At 48.4% G+C, this 21,181-nt stretch overlaps 1 protein-coding gene across 2 annotated transcripts in view; it reads right to left on the bottom strand.

Annotated features, from left to right (window-relative positions):
- The window catches only part of URI1 (URI1 prefoldin like chaperone), a 38,570-nt gene extending 18,165 nt beyond the window's left edge, over positions 1-20,405 (bottom strand). Inside the window, exons 1-4 of one of the 2 annotated variants that reach the window (XM_069739298.1) lie at positions 20,278-20,405; positions 11,244-11,278; positions 9,139-9,217; positions 8,761-8,896 (exon numbers count right to left, since the gene is read on the bottom strand). In XM_069739298.1, the coding sequence (XP_069595399.1) occupies positions 8,761-8,896; positions 9,139-9,217; positions 11,244-11,278; positions 20,278-20,355 (328 nt within the window). In that variant the 5' untranslated portion in view covers positions 20,356-20,405. The remainder of the gene's footprint in view (positions 1-8,760; positions 8,897-9,138; positions 9,218-11,243; positions 11,279-20,277) is intronic. The other variant, XM_069739299.1, reaches the window with a different exon arrangement.
- Positions 20,406-21,181: the final 776 nt, after the last annotated feature.

Genomic DNA, 21,181 nt, shown 5'->3' with positions numbered 1-21,181 from the left:
AGAAAGGTCAGACGCAGACAGCCTAATAACTCAAGAAGCTGTTTGACAGATTTCAGCGGTGCATGGTCACATAACAGCACAAAACTGTGTCGGCAGTTGTTAAAAGCGGAGGGTCAGGGAAAAGGTTGAGGTTGTGGAATGTTTTCGCTTCACTGAACCCGGCGAGATAATGTGTCTAACCAGCTTTAGATCTAAAGAACATTATTTTAGGTAGGAGGTCAAATCAATAACTTTCTTTTTTTTTTCCCCTCCTTTACTCAAAACAACTGCAAAATATTAAAAAAGGGAAAGAAAAGGCAGCGACTGCGTGTGAGCGGATTATTCATTAGCTGTTTTTTTTATTATTTATTGGTCTTACTTTAAAAGCTCAATTTCAATCTAAAAAAATAAGCTTTTTATTTCCTATTTTGGAAGTTTCCTCGGGGGTGTAACTACTTGTAGGGAAGGGGCGGGGTGTTTTATTGGCGCCTCCTCTGCCCCTCCCAAGAGGAGATTTGGTTTTCATTTATTTATGGGAATGTGTTGCTTAAATCAGGTTTTGTGGTCCATGTTGTTTTAAAACCTTTTTTTTTGTCAGTTTTATTACCCTGTCATGTCACCATCAGTATTAACTAAAAAAACAAATCTAGTATTCTTACAATTTTCTTATTGGCTACTCAGGCTATTGTAGACTCATACTTCAAGTCATTTTGGAGAAGAGTTTTTATCAGGCAACTTATCAGATGATGGAATACAATTGCTTATGATAGTCTATATACAGGATAAACCATTCACAATAGATGTCACAGCTCACCTCCTCCTCCTCCTGTACAATGACTGATAACACCTCTATATACAGTAGATAACACAGGATCCACCATTCACAATAGGTGATGTCACAGCTCACCTCCTCCTGTACAATGACTGATAACACCTCTATATACAGTAGATAACACAGGATCCACCATTCACAATAGGTAATGTCACAGCTCACCTCCTCCTCCTGTACAATGACTGATAACACCTCTATATACAGTAGATAACACAGGATCCACCATTCACAATAGGTGATGTCACAGCTCACCTCCTCCTGTACAATGACTGATAACACCTCTATATACAGTAGATAACACAGGATCCACCATTCACAATAGGTGATGTCACAGCTCACCTCCTCCTCCTGTACAATGACTGATAACACCTCTATATACAGTAGATAACACAGGATCCACCATTCACAATAGGTGATGTCACAGCTCACCTCCTCCTCCTGTACAATGACTGATAACACCTCTATATACAGTAGATAACACAGGATCCACCATTCACAATAGGTGATGTCACAGCTCACCTCCTCCTCCTGTACAATGACTGATAACACCTCTATATACAGTAGATAACACAGGATCCACCATTCACAATAGGTGATGTCACAGCTCACCTCCTCCTCCTGTACAATGACTGATAACACTTATATATACAGTAGATAACACAGGATCCACCATTCACAATAGGTGATGTCACAGCTCACCTCCTCCTCCTCCTGTACAATGACTGATAACACCTCTATGTACAGTAGATAACACAGGATCCACCATTCACAATAGGTGATGTCACAGCTCACCTCCTCCTCCTGTACAATGACTGATAACACTTATATATACAGTAGATAACACAGGATCCACCATTCACAATAGGTGATATCACAGCTCACCTCCTCCTCCTGTGCAATGACTGATAACACCTCTATATACAGTAGATAACACAGGATCCACCATTCACAATAGGTGATGTCACAGCTCACCTCCTCCTCCTCCTGTACAATGACTGATAACACCTCTATGTACAGTAGATAACACAGGATCCACCATTCACAATAGGTGATGTCACAGCTCACCTCCTCCTCCTGTACAATGACTGATAACACTTATATATACAGTAGATAACACAGGATCCACCATTCACAATAGGTGATATCACAGCTCACCTCCTCCTCCTGTACAATGACTGATAACACCTCTATATACAGTAGATAACAAATAATCCATCACTCACAATAGGTGATGTCACAGCTCACCTCCTCCTCCTGTACAATGACTGATAACACCTCTATATATAGTAGATAACACAGGATCCACCATTCACAATAGGTAATATCACAGCTCACCTCCTCCTCCTGTACAATGACTGATAACACCTCTATATACAGTAGATAACACAGAATCCACCAATCACAATAGGTGATGTCACAGCTCACCTCCTCCTCCTGTACAATGACTGATAACACCTCTATGTACAGTAGATAACACAGGATCCACCATTCACAATAGGTGATATCACAGCTCACCTCCTCCTCCTGTACAATGACTGATAACACCTCTATATACAGTAGATAACAAATAATCCATCACTCACAATAGGTGATGTCACAGCTCACCTCCTCCTCCTGTACAATGACTGATAACACCTCTATATATAGTAGATAACACAGGATCCACCATTCACAATAGGTAATATCACAGCTCACCTCCTCCTCCTGTACAATGACTGATAACACCTCTATATACAGTAGATAACACAGAATCCACCAATCACAATAGGTGATGTCACAGCTCACCTCCTCCTCCTGTACAATGACTGATAACACCTCTATATACAGTAGATAACACAGGATAACCATTCACAATAGGTGATGTCACAGCTCACCTCCTCCTCCTGTGCAATGACTGATAACACCTCTATATACAGTAGATAACACAGGATCCACCATTCACAATAGGTGATGTCACAGCTCACCTCCTCCTCCTCCTGTACAATGACTGATAACACCTCTATGTACAGTAGATAACACAGGATCCACCATTCACAATAGGTGATGTCACAGCTCACCTCCTCCTCCTGTACAATGACTGATAACACCTCTATATACAGTAGATAACACAGGATCCACCATTCACAATAGGTGATGCCACAGCTCACCTCCTCCTGTACAATGACTGATAACACCTCTATATACAGTAGATAACACAGGATCCACCATTCACAATAGGTGATATCACAGCTCACCTCCTCCTCCTGTACAATGACTGATAACACCTCTATATACAGTAGATAACAATTCTTGTCTGGTTGTTGCGGGGGAAGGGGGGTGGCGCGGGGATGGTCAGAGGCTTCTGGGTCATGCAGCTTGTGATGGATGTAGAGGATGCTGGGGGTAGTAGTACATATCACTAGTTAATGAGGTTGTCACTTCCCTTCCGCCGTGGAGCGGTGACGTCCTTGCAGGGACTTTTCATGATAAAGTCCCCATATATAAATGGCATTTTTCATTCCACCCTCTATACATACCTGATCAACAGATATTCTGGATTATTGGACAGCCAATAACAATTATTACTAAACCCTCTAAGATCTCATTTTCTTCCCCCTCTGCCTGGTTTGTGTGCTGGAAGCAAGTGCCGGATTATCAGATTTTTCCAGAGCTATAACTGTTTGGTGTTAACGCTTTATTCCGGATTTCCTGCGGCTTTTTTTAATCTTCACTAGAGATTTTTTTTTTGTATCCTTTTATGTAACATCCGATAATTCAGAATCACAAGCGCCGGATTAAAGGAATTTCACTAATTTCACGATATTTGTGCAGCCGTTTATTATACAAGCCTCGGAATGTTACAAATTAATTTTTATGATTTTTTTTCCCTATGTTTTTACTTCCTTAAAAATCAATAAAATTAGAATCTCCGGCAATGAACACACTTGACGCGTTCTTCCCCCCTCCTGTCTTTCCGCGTGGATCGATGCTCGAGCGGCGGAGGCCTCGGCCTGCGCTAAACCGGGAGGTTATTACACGGGCCGTCTGGTGGTCGCCGCCGCAGCTGACAGCTAGTTAGCATTACCATTTAACCCCGTCACTGCTGGTGCGGCTCGCCGGTGGAGGAGGGGGCAGTGTATATCTAAACAATGGGGAAAGGGTCGACGATGATCCTCAGGGTAACGTTATCACATCCCCGTATTTGGGTCTCCAATTAGCAGAACGCGGAGGAACGGTGCAAGGCTGCCCCGACGCGCGTCCTCCGCCATTTCGAAAGCCGCTGAAGAGTCATCTGCGATTCTCGAGATCAAACCACAAGTGTCTGGCGGCAGCAGCTGGGAATTCTCCTGAGCGTCGAGTGTGGATATTAGAGCGGCGAGGCTTCGGTGCGACGTCGTCCAAAAGAGCGCTCGACGAGGAGGAGGAGGAATAAATCCTGCCTCTCGAAAAAAAAACGCAGGGTTAACCGCCTAAATACCATCCGTAGTAATGAAGCCAAACGGAAATCTTCGAATGCATGCGACCCTGGGTGGGCAGAAATCCACATCAGATGCTTCGCGGGGAAAAAAAACGCTGCAGGATTTGGGCACAGAATGCTACTATTACTTGTAGAAGGTGCATAAGTGTAAGCGCCCAGCTTGCTCGGTCTCTGATGTGCCAGCAGATGCTGCATCTAGAAGATAACTTTTGAGGTCGGTGACTGTCGTGCTGTATATCCGGATGTTGCAGAAAAGAGTCAGTGTTTGGCACACGGTGCGGAGATACGATCGCCATTCAGGAGCCTTGGAAAGATGGAATTAGCTTTCTCCGAAACAGAACTAAGCAAAGGCCTAGTAGGATTTATTCTCCTGGGTTACAACCAATATATCCACCATAATAGCTACTATTGGGAATATAATCCAGCTGTCCGACAGCTCTGAATGGCAAAGCTGGCCAAAACTGCATCCTCCTAATAATCCCAAGATCTGCTGTTGGCAACGAAATGCAACAACCCCAAGTGATTTAACGGCAAACAGATTGGTTGTCACTCTGCTTTTTTCATTATACAGCACTAATGTGCAGTGTAGCTGCGAATCCAGCAATGGGGGTGAGAAACACTTGCTATAAAAGCAGTATGGTGGACATTATACACCAGTACTGAACACTGTAGTGAATTGAGCATTGGCGATGATAAAAGACATTTGTTACAAGCAGCAGAATGGAATACGTTGTATAGCAGTACTAAGTAATGTAGCTGTGAATCCAGCATCAGGGATGAGAAACATCTGCAATAATGTAGCAGCATGGAGAAAATTTTACAGCAGTACTCAGCAGTATAACTGTGAATCCAGTATTGGGGTGAGAAAAGACATGCTACAATGCAGTAGCAGGGAGGACATTATCCAGTAGTTCTGAGCAGGGGGCTGTGAATCCAGCAGTGGGGTAAAAAAACACTTGCTTTCAATTAGCAGCGTGAAAGGCATTATACAGCAGTACCAAGCAGTTTAGCTGTAAATCCAGTACTGGAGCGAGAAAAACTTGCAATAAAGCAGGAGCATAGAGGACATTATACAGCAGTACTGATAAGTGTAGCTATGAATCCAGCATCAGTGCGAGACAAAACACTAGAAAGCATGAGCATGGTGAACATTATGTAGCAGTAGGTAGCAATTTAGCTGTGATTCTAGCAAATGGGAATTAAAATCAACAGCAATAAAGCAGCAACAAGGAGTACATTATACAGCAGTACTGAACAGTATAGCTGTGAATCCAGCATTGGGGTGAGAAAAGGCATGCTACAAAGCAGTAGCACGGAGGACAATATACAGTAGTTATGAGCAGTGTAGCTGTGAATCCAGCAATGGCGAAAGAGAAAACCTTCCAAAAAAAAACAGTAGCAGGGAATACATTATATAGCGGTACTTAGCAGTCTAGCTGTGAATCCAGCATTGTGAGGAGAAAATACACTTGCTACAAAGCAGCAGGCAGGACGTTACAACCAGCACTGGAATGAGAAATATTTGCTTTAAATCAATAACATGAAAGACATTATACAGTGGTAGTGACTGAGTAGTGTGCTGTGAATCCAGCATTGGTGTAAGATAACACACTTCCTATATAGCAGCAGCATGGAGGACAAAACACAGCAGTACCGAGCAGTGTAGCTGTGAATCCAGCAATGGGGGTGAAATAAAACAAGAAAGCAGCAGCACACTTCTCTTCCTCTCCGCTCACTGCGCTAGCAGTCCAACTTGCCTTGACCAGTACAGATTATAGCAGTATTTCTGAAGAAGTGCGGAGATGAAAAGGCAAGGACAAGTGGTGGCTCATAAGTGGAGAAAAAAAAAAGGCCGATTTTTCTGATACAATGTTTCTGGTATTCACTCCTTCTATTGATTCCGTTTAAGACTCCATTTAACTCCTCACTTCTATTTGAGTCTTTTTTTAACCAATTAGTCGCAAAACTTTCTTAAGTCGTTGAACGCGCGTTTCAGTCTCTGGCCGACCACATATCTGAAATCGAAAAGTTTCCCGATGTCCTATCACCGCATGCGGGGGATTATTTCTATTGGATGCTGATGAATTACAGAATAATTTGCCCTTGACTCTATAAAGAGCCGGCAGAGCTGATTTCATGGAGGCCCTGAAACGCGCCAGTCCCCGATTTCCCTTCCAAATGACTCTTGTCTTCTATCAATCAATGACGCGCGCACAGCCCTTACTTCAATAATCCTGATCATCTGCCTCGTTCGCCCCCTCCCCCACCTCTTCTTGCAATGATTTCTTTTCTTATGCTAAGCAGCCCCGAACACTTTTTTTTTTTTTTTTTTTTGCGCCGGGATATTTCTGCCGCCTTATTGCTATTTTTGGGCGAGTAAAAAAAAAAAAAATTAAAAGTCTTTATACTTTAATGGCTTAACACGTGCGACGCGTTTTGGAAAGCAGCACAATGCAAAGGAGGTAATTAGGACCCCCCCTCCCTTCTCATCACCCCCATAAGTTTATTATTGCCAGAAAAAAAAAAAAAAAATCAAGATATTCGCACATGCCTTCCAGATAGATCCGAGGGTGCCAGGACGCCTGAAGATGGAGCTTCGCGCCGGAAACGCTGCAAATAACCCTGATCTGACGCCCTGACCCCGCCAGGTTACATCTGTCCTGTCACACGCACCTCTGCAAGACAGAACCTCCATGCTGACGGTTTCCGAGCCAAATGTTCGGGCACAGTTATATCCGTTTCTGGACACTATGCGAATCTAGTTTTCAGGGTAGTAGGAAAGCTGGGTGACAACCAATATGATCATTGCAGGTGGGATTGGGGTTGTCACTCCACTTTCCCAAAGTAGAGAATGGGACTGGGTGTTCAGGAAAGCTGGGTGACAACCAATCAATATGGCCCCCGTACCCTCCAAATGTAGGAAAGCTGGGTGTTAAGATTGGATGTAATTGTACCAAACCCTCAGCTGAGAGAAGCGTCAGGTCTTATGTGAGGTTTCCATTCATTGACCGCAAGCAGCGGTACGTTGAGTGATCTCCGTCTGACAGCAGGATGAGAAGTGGCGCAGAACCAGGAGAGATTTCCACCCCGGGAGGATACAAAGCTGAGAGCCGTTCAGCGCGGAGCAAGGCGCCGGGGGATTACGCTGCAAAACGGCTCCGATCATTCTAACCCGAGGGTCCCCGGAGGCGGCTGCCTCAGATCCCTCCGAAAACGCAGCTAAGTATCGTTATCTATTACACTGTAACGCGGCTCTAATCAATTGTGCTGTGAAAATGTCAGAAGCACTGGCAGCGGCGGTGGTGGGGTGCGGAGCGCGCACGTCCTCCTCACGCTGCGGGAGCACCGCATCTTCCCCGCCTGGGCTACTATATACCAGCACTATGCGACCAGAGAAAGAAGGGGCTGCGGCCATGACGTAGCATTGCATCCCCCACGCAGCGGCGCCCCAGCCCCAGTACAGACCGGTGACTGAGGCTGTGGCTTTCTACTCCTTTCTGGCAGCCCCGCCAGTACCTGCCCAGGATAAAGAGTAATTGGGTTCCTGATTAGTATCTCCGTTCATCAAGACAGTAACTTTAAGGGGTAATATTAAGCAAATACCTCCAGTAAGAAATGTAGTATAGTTCTTCTGATTAGCTCTGTCGCTTACCCCATGTGCAGGGCATTGCAGTATCTTAGGTTGTCCATGGTTACGACTGCTCATATAGTGACAGTTCGTTATTAGTGGTCGTGACCATGAATTGCTAAGCTACTGCAATGCCCTGCACGTGGAGTAAGCGACATAGCTAATCAGAAGAACTATCCCACATTTCTAATTGGAGGTACTTGCTAATATTATCATTATTACTCCTACTACCTATTGGAGATGGGAGTACCCCGTTAACAGTAGACTTCACTCTGTGCTGTCTGTGGTTACTCTTTATTAAAAGGGTGTTAAAACTTTTGCAAAAAAAATTTTTTTACTTCTTAAATGCATCTCTAACGTGTATATATACATATTAAACTAATCACCAATCTCCTGATGTTGTCTGTATACAGCTCTCATGCAGAACTATGCATTTTCCAGGTTATAGACCTGCAGTCAGGGGGGTTTTCAGGGGTCCGTTTATCTCAAAGGAAAAAAAATCCGACACGCCGATGTTTCTGGTTCCTGACATCTGACAACAAGGAAGAGCGTCGGACCCCCTCATGCATTAGACTGTGCCGTAATGATTGCCTGTCGATTGTCTAAAGTCACCGTTACTCTCTGACCTGAGGATCAAAGTGTGACACAAAATGTCAAAATCCGACTACATTGACTTGGCTTGTTGTCTGTTACCATGGAGACCCATAAGTCTGTATAGGAGCAGCCAAACACTATAGAAATTGAGGTTTATTGAAAAGCGTCTGATAAAAAAAAAGTTGCAAAACTTTACGCACCCTTTCTAGTGATCCATTGATCCTTGTCAATGAGGACAAGGGGTGGTGCTATAGAACTTTTTACACTCACGTTTTTTCCTGTGATCCACTAAACTCATCGCCTGTTTGATGGAACATTTGGCGAACCAGTTGTCCCCGAGGAGGACGGTAACTTCATTGGTTTGGACGAGGCGCCCGGGCATAAAAGCCAAAGGGCCGAACGGTACCTGGGAGAAACAGAAGTGGCAGAAAAACGTCTAATATCACATTACCCATTCCATTCCATTAAAAGCATTAGTGGAAACCATCAGCATGCAACGAAAAAAAAAAAAATGAAGTAAATTGGGTATTCTTGATGAAGAATGAATTAAAGGGTTAATGATCCTGAACACACTCAAAATATTATAATAGGATGTTCCTGCTTGCTGACGGTTTCCACGTCCTTTATACAGTATGTTGGAGCGCTCACCATTATCTCATAGGACAGCTTGTCGGGGAGGGTTCCCAGCCGGTCCTGAAGAGCGTCATAGTCCTCTTCTACTTTCTTCCTGGAGGATAACAGACCAGAACGTGACATACGAGACGCTGCCGCCCCCCAAAATCCTGCCCCCCGCCACCGATGGGAAGTCAGGAGGTGATGATTTGATCATTTCCATTATTATTATCACCATTTTTGTTGTTATGATGATGAGAATTTATGAGAACCTTCTTCCTTTTTTGTTATTATTGTTGCTATTTTTATTAGGCGATTGCTCTTTTTACGGCGGTTTTTGTGGTTATTGGCGGCGCCGCTGTGTTATCATTAATAGCGCCGTCCTCTATGGCGATTATTACACACTTTGTTATCTTCTCATCGTTAGCGGAATCCGCCTCTTGTTTTTGTTCTTCTTGTTGCTATTTTTATTCTAATTATTTTAGGATTGTTCTGAACCTGATTTTACGCTGTTATTGTACTTGCTGCTGTTATTGTATCACTGCTGCTTTCTTCTATAGGTTTTATGCTGAGATTTTAATAATTGTAATTATCTTATTAGGTTTTTTATTTTACTATTATCGTTACTATTTCTATTAGTATTCTTTCAAGTTGCAATGACAATGACGGATCTATCTACAGACACTGCACCATTGGGGGAAGACCCTCGGCTCAACACCCCCTCAGACAAGGGGACCTGAATCCCCCGAACAAAGCCAGCGACCCCTCTGGACAAGCTCCTCCAGCCCAGCCCCCTAAACAACCCCCCCAACCGAATCCCTCTGCCCTCTGAACAAGCTCCTCCAGCCCAGCCCCCTAAACAACCCCCCCGACCGAACCCCTCTGCCCTCTGGACAAGCTCCCCCAGCCCCCTAAACAAATCCTCCAACCGAACCCTTCTGCCCTGAGGATAAGCCCCTTTCCTTCCCCAGCCCAGGCCCCTTTGGAAAAGGCCCTCATCCCCAGCCCAGCCCCCTCTGAACAAGCTCCTCCAGCCCAGCACCCTAAACAACCCCTCCAACCGAACGCTTCTGCCCTCTGGATAAGCCCCTTTCCTTCCCCAGTTCCGCCCCCTCTGGACAAGGCCTCCCTCACCAGCCAGGGCCGCTCTGGACAAGGCCCCTTTCCTTCCCCAGCCTCGCCCCCTCTGGACAAGGCCCCCCCTCACCAGACAGGGCCCTTCTAAGCCAGTCCCCCTCTGTACAAGTGCCCCCTCCAAAGCCCGGCCCCCAACCTAGATAGACTCTCTTTGGACAAGGTTGCCTTCCAAAGCCAGGTCCCTTCTGGACAAGGCCCTACCATCCAGCCAGTCCCACTTTGGACAAGGACCCCTCCAGATAAGGCCCTTCCTCACCAGCCAGGGTCCTTCTGGACAAGGTACCACCATCTAGCCAGTCCCACTTGGGACAAGGTCCCCCTCCTCTGTTAGTCCCCCTCTGGATAAGGCCCTCCCTCACCAGCCAGGGCCCTCCTGGATAAGTCCCCCCCCCCCCCTCGCCCCTTCCCCCAGGCAGACCACCTCTGGACAGGGTCCCCGCAGGCAGGCCCCCTCTGAACTATACTTGCCTGTTACAGTGAATGGGTCAGTGAAAAAAAAAAAAGAGGAATTTGCAGCCCTCAGTTTCTCATGGACCGTTTGCTAGACTCGGGATCCAAGGATTGTTTTGCGCATGAGAAAAATGGAAGATGTGCATATTGTAAAAACAAAGAAAGCCAAATAAAGAGGAGCGACCGGAATCTTCACCCTCCCGATCCCATCGCTCCTCAGGGCTCCGGAGTCTCCTCCTGTTCTGCAGTAATGGCGGCTGCACAGCCGCCTGCAGGAGAGCCATCACAGTGACCGGAGTGCGAAAGAAAAGTCGCCGAGATAGGGGAGGGGGAAAAAATTAATAATAATAATAGTAATAATAATATTATATATATATATATATATATATATATATATATATATATATATACAGTATATATATATATATATATATATATATATATATATATATATATATATATAATATTAGAGGTTGAAAAGCACTTTAGAAAAAATACAAAAATTCACAGGCCGGAGAAATATAAGGCCTAGACACTTTCAGCTTTCCACTTACCAGTGCTGGATTTTCTCCTGGCAGCCGCTGATCACCTGTGAAACAAAACAGGAAGATAAATAAGAGGCAGAGAAGACGGAGATATGGATTCCCCAGCGGCAGTGCAGGTAAAAGGCAACATATTAACAAGATTATTTTATTTACTTCTCTAAAAATATAAATATTATAGAGGAAACTAAAGTTATTGCAACTGTTTAATAATAATGAAAAAAAATATATAAATATTTATATACACCCTTTAAGTCTGCACGGATTGAATTTATGCTGCAGATTTCCACCCTTTGTAACGTATAAGGTGACATTCTCGGCAAATTTGTAAGAAAATCCTTGACAAACAAGAATGGTACACAAAGAGGGGAAGGGGGGCACTAATTTTTCAACTTAAAGGGGACATTTTCGTCTTCATAGATGGATATTGTTGGATAGAGCTTGTAAAAACGTGCACTTTTGCAATTTACTGCTTATTAAAATTTGCAGCCGTTCTCGAGATATTAACATTTTTCTTTCGTTTACTCTTTGTTGCCTCGGAGACCGACCACCGCTGCTGTGTAGTCGTTAACAGAAGAGTGTTAATAACTCAAAAACGGCTGACAATTTTAAGAAGCAGTAAATTGCAAAAGTGCTTGTTTTGACAAGGGCTATCCAATAATATGCAATTAGAAAAATGGGAATAGTCCCTTTAAGAGGGGAAAGAATGCTAAATTTTGAGGACATTTGCTATCCGCAAAGTTTTTTTTTTTTAACTTTAGTACTTACACTTTTTTGTACACATGGGTGGGACTTATCGGGAGACGGTGTGGCCTTTTGCAAGGTGATAAATCTACCACAATTTTACACCGAAACCGGTCATAAATTAGAAAGTAAATATGTCGCATTTTATTCTGGTTCATCGAGAACTCCGTTAAGGACGGACACCAGCGGCGCTCGACAGCCCCCTACAGACTTAACAGTGGGGTCCGTCAGGTTCCACCGGGGTGAAATTTGTGTTGATGGTAAAAATAGCGCAGCCTTGCGGCCTCTGACGCAACCGGAATAATAATAGATTTTTTAATGATCTTGTAAATAAAATCGGGAGAAGTAAAATATCATAAAAGGTTAAGTCGGTTATTAAAATATAAAATAAAGGGATCCAATAAATACGGAGCGGCACAGAACTATTAAGAGTGACATACGGCCTAATTACATCTTTATAGAGGAGATCGCGGATAAACACTTCCAAACAAATGAACAGAATATCCGCCGCCGGGGAGAAAAGGCTGCGGGATGGAGGGTGAGGGGGACGTCTGACTCCAAAGGTTTCGGGAACCGATGTGATCTTTGCACCCCCTTAACAACTGCATTATTGAGTCCTTCCGACCCACCAGGGCTTCGGTGGCACCTACTGATGAGCGGAGGTGGATCCATACACTTCTATGGACACTTCCCACATCACAGAAGGGCTGGTAATGGTATTGCCCCACCCACGCTGAGCGCAGGAGGTCCTGGCCTCTGGTCCAGCCACTCCCTGCCATCCCTTACCCCCAACAAAGTTTTTGGCTCTGATATTTTTGCCTTTTAGTGAAAGTCTGAACAGATCAGAACTTTTGCAGTTTCTCCTTTGCGGGGTGGAAGGGGGGGGGGAGACGCCGTTCTTCAGGGGAATGATCCATATGTGACAGCGGCGTGCCGTGCCCCACTCGCGCCATAAATCTGCATTGATCTTTGAAGCTGCCATTTTCCTCCAGCGCAGAACGATGCTCCGGTGCCCATTTCATGTCGCAGAGCTGAGATTTATGGGCGGCTGGTGCAACATCTGCCGGCAAAACCGAGAAGGTACACACCGCTTCCACAGCTAAACAAACACTTTCCTGCGTCCCCGAATAATGCGAGGTGGCGGCGGGAGGGGGCGATAGGGCGTCACTCGCTATCAGGCTGATTAGAAGTTGCCCAGTGGTGAAATATGGCGCACTCCGCTCTGATGCGGGGATATGGTAATACAACATTGGAGGCAGCGGGTGGTCACCGGTGTGCGCGGCCGCGTATTCACCCATCATACCATGGCGGCCGGCGGAGATCAGTGCGTCCTGCCACGTATTGATCAGCTGCTTATTCCAATGTGTACATGGCAGTAAGAGAGAAATAGAATTATCATAATGGCAGCAGGTCATCTCCCAGGAAAACAAAGGATCGGGCAGATTACTATCCAACATGTCCAATGCTTGTTTCCTCTGTTCGCCAGTGTCAGGGGTTAGTGATGATGATGATGATACCCCCATAGTTAGAGAGAAGAGAGCGAGGGATTGAGGGAGAAGAGAGCCAGAGGGAAAAGCGGGCCAGAGGGAGGGATTGAGGCAGAAGACAGACAGAGGCAGAAGACAGACAGAGGCATTGAGGGAGGAGACAGCCAAAGGAAGGAGACAGCGAGAGGGAGGAGACGAGCCAGAGGGAGGAGACGAGCCAGAGGGAGGAGACGAGCCAGAGGGAGGAGACGAGCCAGAGGGAGGAGACGAGCAGAGAGCAAAAGGGAGGGATCGAGAGAGAGGAGAGCCAGAGAGGGGTTGAGGGAGAGGAGAGCCAGAGGGAGGGATTAAAGGAGAAGAGAGCCAGAGGGAGGGTTTGAGGGAGAAGAAAGCCAGAGAGAGGGGTTGAGGGAGAAGAGAGTTAGAGGGAGAGGTTGAGGGAGAAGAGAGTAGAGAGCCAAAGGGAGAGATCGAGGGAGAGGAGAGCCAGAGAGAAGGGTTGAGGGAGAGGAGAGCTGGAGAGAGGGATTGAAGGAGAAGAGAGCCAGAGGGACTGATTGAGGGAGAAGAGAGCCAGAGGGAGGGGCTGAGGGAGAAGAGAGCCAGAGGGAGTGTTTGAGGGAGAGGAGAGCCAGAGAGAAGGGTTGAGGGAGAAGAGAGCCAGAGGGAGGGATTGAGGGAGAAGAGAGTTAGAGGGAGGGGCTGAGGGAGAAGAGAGCCAGAGGGACTGATTGAGGGAGAAGAGAGCCAGAGGCAGAAATTGAGGGAGAAGAGAGCCAGAGGGAGAAATTGAGGGAGAAGAGAGCCAGAGGGAGAAATTGAGGGAGAAGAGAGCCAGAGGGAGAAATTGAGGGAGAAGAGAGCCAGAGGGAGAGTTTGAGAGAAAAGAGAAAGAATATGCAGGAGGTTGGGGCCAGGCAGTAGGTAGAACGTGAGAGACTGCAGGTGGACTGGAAGAAAGGAGCAACAAAAAGCAAGAAAAGTGATAGGAGAGTGAGTGAGACCGTGGGGGGTTGGGCCGGTCGTGTTTGACCCTACAAGTTAATTTCATTGGTAAATGGCCGAAATAGAGAATTCCTCAATAATCTGGCGTCTTTGACTTCTCGGCCGGACGTGCACAGGGTGAGATCACGGTGAGTGCAGGCCGCCCCGTCAGAGGTGTAGAGCCGGGTCGGAGCCTAATTTCCTCGCGTTTCTCGCCCGCGTTCCACATTAAGTCCATACATTGCACACGGCGGTAATGAGCGTCTGTCGGCTCAGGCATGAAGAAGCCGCCGCTCGCGCCCGTCTGGCTTCCTCTAAGAGCAGCGCATTCATTAACCCCGACATGATAATCCTTTCACGGCTGCATATTAACTAGTTACATATTCATAATCATTTACATTATTTAAAGGGCCGTCGATGAGATTTGCTCGACTATATCCATTAACTGCGGTGATAAAGGTTACAGAAGATATTTTACTTAATGTTTCCAAGAAGCCACTTTAATTAGCAAATATGCAAATGAAGCGTATTTTTTGACAGATAGGGCCAATGCCACCGGTTCATATGTTCCTTCTAAAAGCCAGAGGCGCAGAAATAAAGCGCAGGATGGGGCTGCACTCGTCACTGCCGGCGGAGGAGGACGCCCGCCGCCACTCATATTATATTGGGCCCCTGCGAACAATTCTATGGGATATGTGGCCCCTCCAGTCTAAAGACAGTAATGCTGGTAGCAGTAGTTCCACAATGGCTGCAGTGCTACAGGTTGAGGGCCCCTGCATTAAAGGGGCACTCTACAGTCTATTACTCCCTGTTATCAGCCACAGTACAACACAGAGGATAGATGTTGCAGTGAAAATACCACGAGTCCATCTATTTTTTTTTTCCAGGACGAAACTTACTCCAGAGCAATAAGTGAGGCAAAAGATAATTGATTGCCTGTTAATTAGAAGAATTAGGAAGCACTGGCAGGTCAGCGGCCCCGGAGAATGAAGTTGGACAAAGCTGGCGGAAAAACAAAAAGAGGCTTTAAAACGCAGCAGTCTATAATGCGATCATTCATCTTCCCGGCCCTCGCAGCCGACGACTAAAGCCACAATTATCAACTGTTTCCTGGGTCTGAGCGTGAAAAATCTCCCGACACCTGCAAGGTGTATTACCGCAGATGGCCACCAGAGGGAAGCGGCGATCCCTGCACTGCATCGGTGTATAGGAGGCCAATGCTAAATCCGAATCCGCTGTTCCCATTCACCGACAGCAAGCGGATCCCGAGCGCACCCACAGCAAGCGGATCCCGAGCGCACCCACAGCAAGCGGATCCCGAGCGCACCCACAGCAAGCGGATCCCGAGCGCACCCACAGCAAGCGGATCCCGAGCGCACCCACAGCAAGCGGATCCCGAGCGCACCCACAGCAAGCGGATCCCGAGCGCACCCACAGCAAGCGGATCCCGAGCGCACCCACAGCAAGCGGATCCCGAGCGCACCCACAGCAAGCGGATCCCGAGCGCACCCACAGCAAGCGGATCCCGAGCGCACCCACAGCAAGCGGATCCCGAGCGCACCCACAGCAAGCGGATCCCGAGCGCACCCACAGCAAGCGGATCCCGAGCGCACCCACAGCAAGCGGATCCCGAGCGCACCCACAGCAAGCGGATCCCGAGCGCACCCACAGCAAGCGGATCCCGAGCGCACCCACAGCAAGCGGATCCCGAGCGCACCCACAGCAAGCGGATCCCGAGCGCACCCACAGCAAGCGGATCCCGAGCGCACCCACAGCAAGCGGATCCCGAGCGCACCGACAGCAAGCGGATCCCGAGCGCACCGACAGCAAGCGGATCCCAAACGCACCAACAGCAAGCGGATCCCAAACGCACCGACAGCAAGCGGATCCCAAACGCACCGACAGCAAGCGGATCCCAAACGCACCGTCAGCAAGCGGATCCCGAATTCACCGACAGCAAGATGATCCCGAATTCACCGACAGCAAGATGATCCCGAATTCACCGACAGCAAGATGATCCCGAATGCACTGACAGCGAGCGGATCTTGAATGCACTGACAGCAAGCGAATCCCAAATTCACTGACAGCAAGGTGATCCAGAATTCACTGACAGCAAGCAGATCCTCAATTCACAGACAGCAAGCGGATCCTGAAGCGGAGAGGAATGGAAAGACAAAGTGCAGACTGCCGCCCCTTTAAGTGGCGCTATATTAAGTGTGGCCGGCGGGGACAGCTGCGATCTCCGCGCTCCTGATACAGCGTGCAGAGTGATCAGAGGGTGAAGCTGTAAGTCTAAGTTCACATTTGCGTTGTGCGCCGCAGCGTCGTCGCCGCAACGCACAACGCAAACAAAAACGCAGCAAAACGCATGCACATGCGGCCCCATGCGGCGCCAATGTTAAAGATAGGGCCGCACGACGCATGCGTTTTTTAAAAGGTCGGCGCCGCACAAAAAATCCAACATGTTGCGTTTGCCGCGCCCAGACAGGTGCGCCCTAACGCCGCATGCGGCGTAAAACGCAACACAACGCATGCACATGCGGCCCCATGCGGCGCCAATGTTAAAGATAGGGCCGCACGACGCATGCGTTTTGTTGCGGCGGCGACGCTGCGGCGCAAACCGCAAATGTGAACGTACCCTAAGAATAGACCGTGCCCCTATGACAACACCTACTGCCCCTGTGTCCGAGTGACAATAAGTGTTATCATAGGGGCACGGACACTTGTCAGCCCCAGAGGAGGAAGCTTCTCATGGCTTCTCACCAAGATCTCAGCTTGCCATCATTGAATGAAAACCTAAGTGGTCACAATCCAAAGCTGCACAGAGGCGACACTGCTCACAGCTGAGGGTTTGCTTCATCCTGCACTGACACAGGGAAGCAAAACATTAGGTCACGAGAGAAAAGTGACACATCCTAATGGAGCAAGGCGAGAAATCACACTGGGGATACTGGGGTGACGGGATATGTGACCTCTGCAGGATATTGGGGTGACGGGGATATGTGACCTCTGCAGGATACTGGGGTGACGGGATATGTGACCTCTGCAGGATACTGGGGTGACGGGATATGTGACCTCTGCAGGATACTGGGGTGACGGGATATGTGACCTCTGCAGGATACCGGGGTGACGGGGATATGTGACCTCTGCAGGATACTGGGGTGACGGGGATATGTGACCTCTGCAGGATACTGGGGTGACGGGATATGTGACCTCTGCAGGATACTGGGGTGACGGGGATATGTGACCTCTGCAGGATACTGGGGTGACGGGATATGTGACCTCTGCAGGATACTGGGGTGGCGGGATATGTGACCTCTGCAGGATACTGGGGTGACGGGATATGTGACCTCTGCAGGATACCGGGGTGACGGGGATATGTGACCTCTGCAGGATACTGGCGTGACGGGGATATGTGACCTCTGCAGGATACTGGGGTGACGGGATATGTGACCTCTGCGGGATACTGGGGTGACGGGATATGTGACCTCTGCAGGATACTGGGGTGACGGGATATGTGACCTCTGCAGGATACTGGGGTGACGGGATATGTGACCTCTGCAGGATACTGGGGTGACGGGATATGTGACCTCTGCAGGATACTGGGGTGACGAGATATGTGACCTCTGCAGGATACTGGGGTGACGGGATATGTGACCTCTGCGGGATACTGGGGTGACGGGGATATGTGACCTCTGCGGGATACTGGGGTGACGGGATATGTGACCTCTGCAGGATACTGGGGTGACAGGATATGTGATCTCTGCAGGATACTGGGATATGTGACCTCTGCAGGATACTGGGGTGGCGGGATATGTGACCTCTGCAGGATATTGGGGTGACAGGATATGTGACCTCTGAAGGATACTGGGGTGACGGGATATGTGACCTCTGCAGGATACTGGGGTGGCGGGATATGTGACCTCTGCAGGATACTGGGGTGGCGGGATATGTGACCTCTGCAGGATATTGGGGTGACAGGATATGTGACCTCTGAAGGATACTGGGGTGACGGGATATGTGACCTCTGAAGGATACTGGGGTGACGGGATATGTGACCTCTGCAGGATACTGGGGTGACGGGATATGTGACCTCTGCAGGATACTGGGGTGACAGGATATGTGATCTCTGCAGGGTACTGGGATATGTGACCTCTGCAGGATACTGGGGTGGCGGGATATGTGACCTCTGCAGGATACTGGGGTGACGGGATATGTGACCTCTGCAGGATAATGGGGTGGCGGGATATGTGACCTCTGTAGGATATTGGGGTGACAGGATATGTGACCTCTGCAGGATACTGGGGTGGTGGGATATGTGACCTCTGCAGGATATTGGGGTGACGGGATATGTGACCTCTGCAGGATACTGGGGTGGCGGGATATGTGACCTCTGCAGGATACTGGGGTGACAGGATATGTGACCTCTGCGGGAAACCGGGGTGACGGGATATGTGACCTCTGCAGGATACTGGGGTGACGGGGATATGTGACCTCTGCAGGATACTGGGGTGACGGGGATATGTGACCTCTGCAGGATACTGGGATATGTGACCTCTGCAGGATACTGGGGTGGCGGGATATGTGACCTCTGCAGGATATTGGGGTGACGGGATATGTGACCTCTGAAGGATACTGGGGTGACGGGATATGTGACCTCTGCAGGATACTGGGGTGACGGGATATGTGACCTCTGCAGGATACTGGGGTGGCGGGATATGTGACCTCTGCAGGATACTGGGGTGACAGGATATGTGACCTCTGCGGGATACCGGGGTGACGGGATATGTGACCTCTGCAGGATACTGGGGTGACGGGGATATGTGACCTCTGCAGGATACTGGGGTGGCGGGATATGTGACCTCTGCAGGATATTGGGGTGACGGGATATGTGACCTCTGCAGGATACCGGGGTGACGGGATATGTGACCTCTGCAGGATATTGGGGTGACGGGATATGTGACCTCTGCAGGATACTGGGGTGACGGGATATGTGACCTCTGCAGGATATTGGGGTGACGGGATATGTGACCTCTGCAGGATACTGGGGTGACAGGATATGTGACCTCTGCAGGATATTGGGGTGACGGGATATGTGACCTCTGCAGGATACTGGGGTGACGGGATATGTGACCTCTGCAGGATATTGGGGTGGCGGGATATGTGACCTCTGCAGGATATTGGGGTGACGGGATATGGGCAGCACGGTGGCGCAGTGGTTAGCACAGCAGCCTTGCAGCGCTGGGGTCCTGGGTTCTAATCCCACCCAGGACAACATCTGCAAAGAGTTTGTATGTTCTCTCCGTGTTTGCGTGGGTTTCCTCCGGGCACTCCGGTTTCCTCCCACATTCCAAAGACATACTGATAGGAATTCTAGATTGTGAGCCCAATCGGGGACAGTGATGATAATGTGATGTAAAGCGCTGCGGAATATGTTAGCGCTATATAAAAATAAAGATTATTATTTATTATTATTATTATATGTGACCTCTGCAGGATATTGGGGTGGCGGGATATGTGACCTCTGCAGGATATTGGGGTGGCGGGATATGTGACCTCTGCAGGATATTGGGGTGGCGGGATATGTGACCTCTGCAGGATACTGGGGTGACGGGATATGTGACCTCTGCAGGATATTGGGGTGGCGGGATATGTGACCTCTGCAGGATATTGGGGTGGCGGGATATGTGACCTCTGCAGGATACTGGGGTGAGGTGTTTGCAGGCGGCAGAGCACGTGACATGTGACGCACGGAGGGGCCGTTTCCAGGGTTTACCCCGTTACTCGCTCCCCCCGCTCCTGCTGACGTCACCCCTCTCTCGCGTGGTTACCTCGCTCTGCTCCGCCTGCAGTCGGGTCACCTCCCGGGCGCTGAGCCGCTGCCGCCCCCCATCCTTCAGCCCGTCCATGCTGCGCTCCGGAACAATGGCCACGCCCCTCCTCCTCTCATTGGTCCGTGGAGAGCGACAGCTGACGTCACGATCTCGGAGAAGGCCCGAAGTCTCACTCGGAAAAAGGGGGTGTGTCAGCATCGCCATGGCAACACCAATCGCACCACGTGATTCCTCGCACTGTCCAGCTGTCATGTGACTTCTTCCAGGATTCTCAGCTACAGGAAGTGCAGCAGCAGCTGTTGCCCATAGCAACTAAATAAAAGCTACAAAATTACTGGTTGCTATGGACAACTGATTAAAAAATGTATGAAATATAATCCAGCGACTGCAGCACACCGATCACTCTGCACCCCGGAATCCTGGTTCCCATAGAACCATTTAATTGCCTGTGTTTTGGCCTATAACTCGCCCTCTCGCACCCCGTGTCCGCCACGCGTGGGCAGAAACTAATAACATTAAAAAAAATGAAAAAAATCCTACATTTGTTATTAATCTATTAATCCCATCTCATGAACACCGAGAGTAAAAAATATATTAATATGGTAGAATTGCTGATTTCTGGTAATTTCTCCAAAAAACTTGAAGGAAAAGACATGAGAAAGTCGTAGAGACCCCAAAACAGTGAAGATAAAAACTGCAGCCCAAAACGCTGAAAACAAGCCCCGATACAACGCTATTAACCCCCAGTAAGAACCGTGAAGCGCATGAGCCTCTCCGTGAGAACTGTAAAGCGCATGTGCCTCTCCGTGAGAACCGTAATGCGCATGTGCCTCTCCGTGAGAACCGTAATGCGCATGTGCCTCTCCGTGAGAACCGTAAAGCGCATGAGCCTCTCCGTGAG

This window comes from Ranitomeya imitator, chromosome 9 (assembly GCF_032444005.1).
Source record: "Ranitomeya imitator isolate aRanImi1 chromosome 9, aRanImi1.pri, whole genome shotgun sequence".
Classification (NCBI taxonomy): Eukaryota; Metazoa; Chordata; class Amphibia; order Anura; family Dendrobatidae; genus Ranitomeya; species Ranitomeya imitator.
The sequence above is the reverse complement of the archived record's forward strand: the minus strand, read 5'-3'. Positions and strand labels throughout refer to the sequence as shown.